The 11,875-nt window shown below is 46.2% G+C and overlaps 1 protein-coding gene across 1 annotated transcript; it reads left to right on the plus strand.

Moving 5' to 3' along the window:
* The first annotated feature begins 246 nt into the window (after nucleotides 1–246).
* On the plus strand, nucleotides 247–10,906 carry LOC120020034 (trypsin-3-like). Its single transcript, XM_038963469.1, has 5 exons — nucleotides 247–265; nucleotides 7,634–7,793; nucleotides 9,611–9,752; nucleotides 10,211–10,477; nucleotides 10,736–10,906. The coding sequence occupies exons 1-5, from the start codon at nucleotides 247–249 to the stop codon at nucleotides 10,904–10,906; spliced, it is 759 nt and encodes a 252-aa protein (XP_038819397.1).
* Nucleotides 10,907–11,875: the final 969 nt, after the last annotated feature.

The following is an 11,875-nucleotide window of genomic DNA, read 5'->3' on the forward strand; positions in this document are numbered from 1 at the left end:
TATCTGCCAGTAAAGGACCTTGGGTTCAGAAAATTCCTCGCTGTGGGAAGAGCAGTAAAGAGAAGCCATATTCTTCTGGTTGAAATATGAATTATGAATTATAGTATGAATTATTAATTATTAATTCCCTAAATGTGGGACAAGGACAGGTCAGGACTCAGGAGAGAGTCTTCCACAAGGGGGGTGTAATGCTTACCCTGCTGTACTATCCACTGTAATTATGTCAAATCTGTCCAGATTTTTAATATGGAAGGACCCCTGGAAAGTGAGATGGCACACCTCAAGAAGCCCAGTGTTTGTCACTTCAGTCTAGAAGAGTGTCAAATGGTGTTGATTCTACAGAGGGAAATACATTTGTGTTATACAGATGGTATGACTGTATAAAATACTCCTTTGTCATTCAGAATTAATCTCCCAGACACACACGCATGCACACACACACACACTCACACAGAGGTCCATTGAGAACTTCCACAGGAGGAAAATCTGTGTGAAGCTCCTGCTGATGACACAGGACATGAGATATGTTACTATGGAGACAGTGTAATGTACTGTAAGGGCCCCTGTGGAGAGTCAGGGGGTCAGAGAAGGGGGACAGTTTATGAAGGTGCACTTTGTTGCTCTTCCTTTCTCTCTATCTCTCTTTCTTTCTTTCTCTCTCTTTCTTTCTTTCTCTCTCTCTCTCTCTCTCTCTTTCTCTCTCTCTCTCTCTCTCTCTCTCTCTCTCTTTCTTTCTCTCTCTTTTGCTTTCTTTCTTTCTTTCTTTCATTCTCTCTCTCTCTCTCTCTCTTTTGCTTTCTTTCTCTCTCTCTCTCTCTCTCTCTCTCTCTCTCTCTCTCTCTCTCTCTCTCTCTCTCTCTCTCTCTCTCTCTCTCTCTCTCTCTCTCTCTCTCCATCCTATATCGTTGTATCTGGACAGTGTGGCCATGATGACTGAAATCGGAACTTTCAGAAATCTGAGGATCTCTGCTCATCGCTGTCTGGTGAGATGTCCTTGTTCCTGTTATAGGAATCAGAGAGGATATAGAAGTGTTATTCCAGTCCGGCATTGCATCCCACTGCTCAGCCTGCACTCCACCCTCTCCTCTCATCATGAACCTGCTAGTAGTCTGTCTGTGCTATGCGCTTTTGGAGCTCTTGGCAGTCAATTGTAAGTATAACATTTTCCTCCTAGTTGTCATTTTATTCATGTAGTGAATACTTCATGATCATTTATTCAGGTTTTTATGTGACCCAGAGTGCGGAGATATGCCGATGATTTGTGTGTTTATATATGAATTGCTTTCAATAATATGCACGATAAAACAATGCATGATTAGCATTGTGTTGTATTGCTTGTCTTTGCATGCTGACTGCCTCCTAAAGTAGAAACCTGTTTACTCAGCAGTACACATAATGTTCAGGGTCTAGTCATCTGTTGTAACTTGTTATAAAGGTATTATATTGGTGTCACGATCCTTTGATGTTGAATAGAACAGAATTTAGATTATAAATTCTGTTGTCAACAGAAAATCTAATCTGTCCTTCTGGGATGAACTCACAGGCCAGGTTTCTTGAACACAGATTAAGCCTTGTTCTGGACTAAAAAACATGCCCAGAGGAGATTCTCTATTTAGCATGCCTTGTTGTCCAGAACAAGGTAAAAACCGAGCTACACAGTATTACCAACAGTAACAACGACAGTGATTTTTCCTCTCTCTTCTATCCTGACCACAGGAAAGTGAGTGTAGTTGAGTGTTGCATAACTCTGTGAAAACAAGCTCTCTCTGGTGTTACACAGCCCTGTGAAGGCAAGCTCTCTCTGGTGTTACACAGCCCTGTGAAGGCAAGCTCTCTCTGGTGTTACACAGCCCTGTGAAGACAAGCTCTCGCTGGTGTTACACAGCCCTGTGACGGCAAGCTCTCTCTGGTGTTACACAGCCCTGTGAAGGCAAGCTCTCTCTGGTGTTACACAGCCCTGTGAAGGCAAGCTCTCTCTGGTGTTACACAGCCCTGTGAAGACAAGCTCTCTCTGGTGTTACACAGCCCTGTGAAGACAAGCTCTCGCTGGTGTTACACAGCCCTGTGAAGACAAGCTCTCGCTGGTGTTACACAGCCCTGTGAAGACAAGCTCCCTCTGGTGTTACCCAGCCCTGTGAAGGCAAGCTCTCTCTGGTGTTACACAGCCCTGTGAAGGCAAGCTCTCTCTGGTGTTACACAGCCCTGTGAAGACAAGCTCTCTCTGGTGTTACACAGCCCTGTGAAGACAAACTCTCGCTGGTGTTACACAGCCCTGTGAAGACAAACTCTCGCTGGTGTTACACAGCCCTGTGAAGGCAAGCTCTCTCTGGTGTTACACAGCCCTGTGAAGACAAGCTCTCTCTGGTGTTACACAGCCCTGTGAAGGCAAGCTCTCTCTGGTGTTACACAGCCCTGTGAAGGCAAGCTCTCTCTGGTGTTACACAGCCCTGTGAAGACAAGCTCTCTCTGGTGTTACACAGCCCTGTGAAGACAAGCTCTCTCTGGTGTTACACAGCCCTGTGAAGGCAAGCTCTCTCTGGTGTTACACAGCCCTGTGAAGGCAAGCTCTCTCTGGTGTTACACAGCCCCGTGAAGACAAGCTCTCTCTGGTGTTACACAGCCCTGTGAAGGCAAGCTCTCTCTGGTGTTACACAACCCTGTGAAGGCAAGCTCTCTCTGGTGTTACACAGCCCTGTGAAGGCAAGCTCTCTCTGGTGTTACACAGCCCTGTGAAGACAAGCTCTCGCTGGTGTTACACAGCCCTGTGACGGCAAGCTCTCTCTGGTGTTACACAGCCCTGTGAAGGCAAGCTCTCTCTGGTGTTACACAGCCCTGTGATGGCAAGCTCTCTCTGGTGTTACACAGCCCTGTGAAGACAAGCTCTCTCTGGTGTTACACAGCCCTGTGAAGACAAGCTCTCGCTGGTGTTACACAGCCCTGTGAAAACAAGCTCTCGCTGGTGTTACACAGCCCTGTGAAGACAAGCTCTCTCTGGTGTTACACAGCCCTGTGAAGGCAAGCTCTCTCTGGTGTTACACAGCCCTGTGAAGGCAAGCTCTCTCTGGTGTTACACAGCCCTGTGAAGACAAGCTCTCTCTGGTGTTACACAGCCCTGTGAAGACAAGCTCTCGCTGGTGTTACACAGCCCTGTGAAGACAAGCTCTCGCTGGTGTTACACAGCCCTGTGAAGGCAAGCTCTCTCTGGTGTTACACAGCCCTGTGAAGACAAGCTCTCTCTGGTGTTACACAGCCCTGTGAAGGCAAGCTCTCTCTGGTGTTACACAGCCCTGTGAAGGCAAGCTCTCTCTGGTGTTACACAGCCCTGTGAAGACAAGCTCTCTCTGGTGTTACACAGCCCTGTGAAGACAAGCTCTCTCTGGTGTTACACAGCCCTGTGAGATCGAGGAGCGAGGAAACACTATGAGGATGGAGGTGTCTCAAATGGCACCGTATTCCCTATCTAGTGCACTACTTTCAACCAGGGCCCATAGGGATCTGGTCAAAAGTAGTGCCTTATGTAGGGAATAGGATACCATTTGGGATGCATACTAGAGGAGACACTAGAGGACACAGGTAGGAAGTCAGGTCAGACAGGGAAACCTTTATTCGCCTCTGGAGTCGGAGGTCACAGAACCAGCAATTTTAATGTCTGCTAGCTGAGCCTGGTGAGATCACTGGACATGAAAAGGAGAAGTACTTATCCCTTTGTGTTCTTTACATCTTTTTTTTGTCCTAAAATGTTTGTGATTTATTGCCCTGTTTATGAGTAACCAGTAGAAAAACATTTACAACACTGGTGGATTTTTGTGCCGAAACAAAGGAACCAACACTGATTCAAAGTTTATTGGTCATTTGTAATGAATACTTCGGAATTTAAAGGATGTAATTAATCATATTTTTATCAGGACTTCTTAATCTAGAGGGTGAAAGGAGCCTCTATTCTGTTGTTCTCAGCAGAGTGAGTTAGTTTTGCCTCTATTCCCTACTGGGTCTAAGAGGTGTGAAAGGAGCCTCTATTCCCTACTGGGTCTAAGAGGTGTGAAAGGAGCCTCTATTCCCTACTGGGTCTAAGAGGTGTGAAAGGAGCCTCTATTCCCTACTGGGTCTAAGAGGTGTGAAAGGAGCCTCTATTCCCTACTGGGTCTAAGAGGTGTGAAATGAGCCTCTATTCCCTACTGGGTCTAAGAGGTGTGAAAGGAGCCTCTATTCTCTACTGGGTCTAAGAGGTGTGAAAGGAGCCTCTATTCTCTACTGGGTCTAAGAGGTGTGAAAGGAGCCTCTATTCCCTACTGGGTCTAAGAGGTGTGAAAGGAGCCTCTATTCTCTACTGGGTCTAAGAGGTGTGAAATGAGCCTCTATTCCCTACTGGGTCTAAGAGGTGTGAAAGGAGCCTCTATTCTCTACTGGGTCTAAGAGGTGTGAAAGGAGCCTCTATTCCCTACTGGGTCTAAGAGGTGTGAAAGGAGCCTCTATTCCCTACTGGGTCTAAGAGGTGTGAAAGGAGCCTCTATTCTCTACTGGGTCTAAGAGGTGTGAAAGGAGCCTCTATTCTCTACTGGGTCTAAGAGGTGTGAAATGAGCCTCTATTCTCCACTGGGTCTAAGAGGTGTGAAATGAGCCTCTATTCTCTACTGGGTCTAAGAGGTGTGAAAGGAGCCTCTATTCTCTACTGGGTCTAAGAGGTGTGAAATGAGCCTCTATTCCCTACTGGGTCTAAGAGGTGTGAAAGGAGCCTCTATTCTCTACTGGGTCTAAGAGGTGTGAAAGGAGCCTCTATTCCCTACTGGGTCTAAGAGGTGTGAAAGGAGCCTCTATTCCCTACTGGGTCTAAGAGGTGTGAAAGGAGCCTCTATTCTCTACTGGGTCTAAGAGGTGTGAAAGGAGCCTCTATTCTCTACTGGGTCTAAGAGGTGTGAAAGGAGCCTCTATTCTCTACTGGGTCTAAGAGGTGTGAAAGGAGCCTCTATTCTCTACTGGGTCTAAGAGGTGTGAAATGAGCCTCTATTCTCCACTGGGTCTAAGAGGTGTGAAATGAGCCTCTATTCTCTACTGGGTCTAAGAGGTGTGAAAGGAGCCTCTATTCTCTACTGGGTCTAAGAGGTGTGAAAGGAGCCTCTATTCCCTACTGGGTCTAAGAGGTGTGAAAGGAGCCTCTATTCTCTACTGGGTCTAAGAGGTGTGAAAGGAGCCTCTATTCCCTACTGGGTCTAAGAGGTGTGAAATGAGCCTCTATTCCCTACTGGGTCTAAGAGGTGTGAAAGGAGCCTCTATTCTCTACTGGGTCTAAGAGGTGTGAAAGGAGCCTCTATTCTCTACTGGGTCTAAGAGGTGTGAAAGGAGCCTCTATTCCCTACTGGGTCTAAGAGGTGTGAAAGGAGCCTCTATTCTCTACTGGGTCTAAGAGGTGTGAAATGAGCCTCTATTCTCTACTGGGTCTAAGAGGTGTGAAAGGAGCCTCTATTCTCTACTGGGTCTAAGAGGTGTGAAAGGAGCCTCTATTCTCTACTGGGTCTAAGAGGTGTGAAAGGAGCCTCTATTCCTTACTGGGTCTAAGAGGTGTGAAAGGAGCCTCTATTCTCTACTGGGTCTAAGAGGTGTGAAAGAAGCCTCTATTCCCTACTGGGTCTAAGAGGTGTGAAAGTTCCAATGTTATGGGAACAGTATTATTCCACATTCTGCATGTTATGTACTGTATTATATTGTACACTATTTCTAGACCTTTCCAGGGTTTTTTTCATGATTTTTCCAGCAGGTTTCCACCTGTCTGTCCTACAACACTATAATCAGGTTTCTACCTGTCTGTCCTACAACACTATAATCAGGTTTCTACCTGTCTGTCCTTCAACACTATAATCAGGTTTCTACCTGTCTGTCCAACAACACTATAATCAGGTTTCTACCTGTCTGTCCTACAACACTATAATCAGGTTTCCACCTGTCTGTCCTACAACACTATAATCAGGTTTCTACCTGTCTGTCCTTCAACACTATAATCAGGTTTCTACCTGTCTGTCCTACAACACTATAATCAGGTTTCTACCTGTCTGTCCTACAACACTATAATCAGGTTTCTACCTGTCTGTCCTTCAACACTATAATCAGGTTTCTACCTGTCTGTCCAACAACACTATAATCAGGTTTCTACCTGTCTGTCCTACAACACTATAATCAGGTTTCTACCTGTCTGTCCTACAACACTATAATCAGGTTTCCACCTGTCTGTCCTACAACACTATAATCAGGTTTCTACCTGTCTGTCCTACAACACTATAATCAGGTTTCTACCTGTCTGTCCTACAACACTATAATCAGGTTTCTACCTGTCTGTCCTACAACACTATAATCAGGTTTCTACCTGTCTGTCCTACAACACTATAATCAGGTTTCCACCTGTCTGTCTTACAACACTATAATCAGGTTTCTACCTGTCTGTCCTACAACACTATAATCAGGTTTCTACCTGTCTGTCCTACAACACTATAATCAGGTTTCTACCTGTCTGTCCTACAACACTATAATCAGGTTTCTACCTGTCTGTCCTACAACACTATAATCAGGTTTCTACCTGTCTGTCCTTCAACACTATAATCAGGTTTCTACCTGTCTGCCCTACAACACTATAATCAGGTTTCTACCTGTCTGTCCTACAACACTATAATCAGATTTCTACCTGTCTGTCCTATAACACTATAATCAGGTTTCTACCTGTCTGTCCTACAACACTATAATCAGGTTTCTACCTGTCTGTCCTACAACACTATAATCAGGTTTCCACCTGTCTGTCTTACAACACTATAATCAGGTTTCCACCTGTCTGTCCTACAACACTATAATCAGGTTTCCACCTGTCTGTCTTACAACACTATAATCAGGTTTCTACCTGTCTGTCCTACAACACTATAATCAGGTTTCTACCTGTCTGTCCTACAACACTATAATCAGGTTTCTACCTGTCTGTCCTTCAACACTATAATCAGGTTTCCACCTGTCTGTCCTACAACACTATAATCAGGTTTCTACCTGTCTGTCCTTCAACACTATAATCAGGTTTACACCTGTCTGTCCTACAACACTATAATCAGGTTTCCACCTGTCTGTCTTACAACACTATAATCAGGTTTCTACCTGTCTGTCCTACAACACTATAAACAGGTTTCTACCTGTCTGTCCTTCAACACTATAATCAGGTTTCTACCTGTCTGTCCTTCAACACTATAATCAGGTTTCCACCTGTCTGTCCTACAACACTATAATCAGGTTTCTACCTGTCTGTCCTACAACACTATAATCAGGTTTCTACCTGTCTGTCCTACAACACTATAATCAGGTTTCTACCTGTCTGTCCTACAACACTATAATCAGGTTTCTACCTGTCTGTCCTACAACACTATAAACAGGTTTCTACCTGTCTGTCCTACAACACTATAATCAGGTTTCTACCTGTCTGTCCTACAACACTATAATCAGGTTTCTACCTGTCATACAATCTAATGCAACTGTTTCTGTTTCCATGTTTCAGAATCTGACTCAATATGAGGAAGGTGTCCTTAACATGTTGTACATTCAGTGTATATTATAACACATCCCATATACCGTGTAATACTATACATGTTGTTTCCATGTCTTCCTGCAGGTCAGGAGATCATACAGGACCGTATAGTCGGAGGTTACGCTCCAGCCCCCAATTCCATCAAATACATTGTATCCTTACAGACCACCAAGGGACAGCACTTCTGTGGCGGATCGCTAGTGCACAAGTACTGGGTGCTTACAGCCGCTCACTGTAACATAGGGTGAGTCAGTCAATAACCTGCTTTATAACACTGAGGAGAAGTTAGCATGACTCCAAACACTGTATCCATAGGAATATACATACAGGTGTGTAGTAGTACAGTGAAATGCGGTTCTTGCTCTTTCCTAACACTGCAGTAGTAAGATAAAAATACATTTGAATAAGTCAAGCAGAAGAAAACAAAACACAACAATTAGAAATAACCGTTTATTACTGGCCACCCCATTCCAAAAGAAATGTCTCTCTCACATGTTAAAAACTTCACACGTGTCCAAAAGAAAACACATGTCACACTCATGAAAATGTATATAAAAAATACTAGAATTTCACATGATTTGTTTCACATGAACACAGGTGTTCACACATGTCCAAAAACCACATGTTTTCCCCCCACTTTTTAAAACATGTATTCACATTTACCTGTGATTTTTTTTCTTGTGTTTTTGTTGTTGTTGTAAGAATCAGTCATGATCTGTGTTTGTTTGTTGTTAGCAGCCTCAGTGAGTCCTGGGACTGGGAGGTCAGACAGACAGTAAGGGCGATAAGAGACACAGTGGGACTGGGAGGTCAGACAGACAGTAAGGGCGATAAGAGACACAGTGGGACTGGGAGGTCAGACAGACAGTAAGGGCGATAAGAGACACAGTGGGACTGGGAGGTCAGACAGACAGTAAGGGCGATAAGAGACACAGTGGGACTGGGAGGTCAGACAGACAGTAAGGGCGATAAGAGACACAGTGGGACTGGGAGGTCAGACAGACAGTAAGGGCGATAAGAGACACAGTGGGACTGGGAGGTCAGACAGACAGTAAGGGCGATAAGAGACACAGTGGGACTGGGAGGTCAGACAGACAGTAAGGGCGATAAGAGACACAGTGGGACTGGGAGGTCAGACAGACAGTAAGGGCGATAAGAGACACAGTGGGACTGGGAGGTCAGACAGACAGTAAGGGCGATAAGAGACACAGTGGGACTGGGAGGTCAGACAGACAGTAAGGGCGATAAGAGACACAGTGGGACTGGGAGGTCAGACAGACAGTAAGGGCGATAAGAGACACAGTGGGACTGGGAGGTCAGACAGACAGTAAGGGCGATAAGAGACACAGTGGGACTGGGAGGTCAGACAGACAGTAAGGGCGATAAGAGACACAGTGGGACTGGGAGGTCAGACAGACAGTAAGGGCGATAAGAGACACAGTGGGACTGGGAGGTCAGACAGACAGTAAGGGCGATAAGAGACACAGTGGGACTGGGAGGTCAGACAGACAGTAAGGGCGATAAGAGACACAGTGGGACTGGGAGGTCAGACAGACAGTAAGGGCGATAAGAGACACAGTGGGACTGGGAGGTCAGACAGACAGTAAGGGCGATAAGAGACACAGTGGGACTGGGAGGTCAGACAGACAGTAAGGGCGATAAGAGACACAGTGGGCTCAGCAGGGCAACCTTGGTATGTCTGTCATCGCAGCGTGCGTGTTACACGACGAGGTGTCAACAAGTCAGACGTTGTAAGTTCAGAAAGGATAACAGTCACATTGTTCCTGTTTCACACAGAGAAGCATTGTACCCACGTATACACCCACTTCAGTGCAGTCAGCGCAAAGGAAACTTTTGGGACGTTGAATGCACCTCAGATGTTCTTTTTTGGATAAAGCAGAAGGGGATATTTATTTTAAATAACGTTAGTCAGTGTTTGCCAAGTTGAACACAGCTCAAATTGCACTCCACCGTCTAAGGACAGAGCAGATGGCAATACTCCAATAATGTAAACAACAAAGTTGAATGTATCTCTGATGTGTCCCTGGCCTCTCCTCCCAGGACCGATCAGATGATGATTGTGGCAGGGGACTACTCACTGAGTATGTTTGAGGGAACGGAGCAGTATTCCAAACCTCACAGAATCATCCCCCATCCTCTGTACAACAAGACCACCAACAATGCTGACATCATGCTCATCAAGGTACAGGATACAACCATAGACAATATACATATTTACCTGCATTTCATATTCATGTTTATTATAACAGCATTGGATACAGCTGTTTTAGGATGTTTGGCCAAGTGATAGGCCTTATATTAGAGTAACTAGCTGTGTATTACATTTGTAATTACCTTGTAATAACTTAGTAAGTACATGTATTTCAGTTTAGTTCAGTTCAATTCTGTTCTGTTCAATTCAACTCAACTCAGTCAACTCAACTCAACTCAATTCAACTCAACTCAGTCAACTTAACTCAATTCAGTTCAGCTCAACTCAATTCAACTCAATTCAGTTCAGCTCAACTCAATTCAACTCAATTCAGTTCAGCTCAATTCAACTCAATTCAGTCAACTCAATTCAACTCAACTCAATTCAACTCAATTCAATTCAACTCAATTCAACTCCTCCCTCTATCTCTTTTCTTCCACCGTTTGCAGCTGAGGGTTCCCATGGTGATGGGTAGCTATGTGTCCCTGGCGCCCCTCCCTCGGCAGGGTACAGGGGTTATGGCGGGGCGGGTGTGTCGTGTGTCGGGGTGGGGGTACACCTCTCTGGGAGAGGGTCAGATCCCCTCCACCCTGCGGACTGTCAAGCTGCCCATCGTGTCATCGGCCAGGTGCAACAGCAGCGAGTCGTTCAACGGGAACATCACCTCCAACATGATCTGTGCCGGATACAATGCTGGTGGCAAGGACGCGTGCAAGGTACTGGACCTGATAGATGTAACAGGTTGAGTTTTTGAACACGCCCTATTGGCCTGTCAGTTCCCACTAGCTGTATAGGATAGTTAAGGGTGCGTTCGAGAACCTATTACCTTAATCTATAGTTTCACAACACAATCACATTTTAATTCCAAGTTTCCTCTCTTCTCATGATAGTTACCTACCTTGTGGTGGCCTCAGAAAATGAGACACGTTGTCATGGAAACTGAGTGAGGGTGTGGTGTACCTTGTGGTTTCCAGGGAGATTCCGGCGGGCCGCTGGTGTGCGAGGGGCGTGTCTACGGTGTGGTATCATGGGGAAACGGCTGCGGAGATGCCAAGTTCCCGGGTGTTTACACAGCGGTGTCCAAGTTCCGGCGGTGGGTCGACAGAACCATCTACAGCTCCTACACACGCTGTCTGAAGTATTAAAGAGAAGGAGAGTGGAGGAGGGAGAGAGAGAGGGAAAGAGAGAGAGAGGGGGAAAGAGAGAGAGAGGTAGAGGAGAGAGAGCGAAAGAGGGAGAGAGAGAGGGGGAGAGAGAGGTAGAGATGGGGAGAAAGAGAGAGCGAAAGAGGTTGAGGGAGAGAGAGAGGTCAAGAGTGGGAGAGCGAGAGTGAGAGGCAGAGAGAGAGGTAGAGATGGGGAAAGAGAGAGAGGTAGAGATGGGGAAAGAGAGAGAGGTAGAGGGGAATTGAGAGAGGTGTAGAGATGGGGAGAGAGAGAGGTAAAGAAGGGAGAGAGAGAGAGTGAAAGTGGGGGAGGTAGAGAGGGGGAGAGAGAGAGGTAGAGAGGGGAGACAGAGAGGTAGAGAGGGGGAGAGAGGTCGAGAGGGGGAGACAGAGAGAGGTAAAGAGGGGGAGAGAGAGAGTGGTAGAGAGGGGGAGACAGAGAGAGGTAGAGACAGAGAGAGGGGGAGACAGAGAGAGGTAGAGACAGAGAGAGGTAGAGAGGGGGAGACAGAGAGAGGTAGAGACAGAGAGAGGTAGAGACAGAGAGAGGTAGAGACAGAGAGAGGGGGAGACAGAGAGAGGTAAAGAGGGGGAGAGAGAGAGTGGTAGAGAGGGGGAGACAGAGAGAGGTAGAGACAGAGAGAGGTAAAGAGGGGGAGAGAGAGAGTGGTAGAGAGGGGGAGACAGAGAGAGGTAGAGACAGAGAGAGGTAGAGACAGAGAGAGGTAGAGACAGAGAGAGGTAGAGACAGAGAGAGGTAGAGACAGAGAGAGGTAGAGACAGAGAGAGGTAGAGACAGAGAGAGGTAGAGACATAGAGAGGTAGAGACAGAGAGAGGTAGAGACAGAGAGAGGTAGAGACAGAGAGAGGTAGAGACAGAGAGAGGTAGAGACAGAGAGAGGTAGAGACATAGAGAGGTAGAGACAGAGAGAGGTAGAGACAGAGAGAG

Source organism: Salvelinus namaycush, chromosome 2 (genome assembly GCF_016432855.1).
Source record: "Salvelinus namaycush isolate Seneca chromosome 2, SaNama_1.0, whole genome shotgun sequence".
NCBI classification, from domain to species: domain Eukaryota; kingdom Metazoa; phylum Chordata; class Actinopteri; order Salmoniformes; family Salmonidae; genus Salvelinus; species Salvelinus namaycush.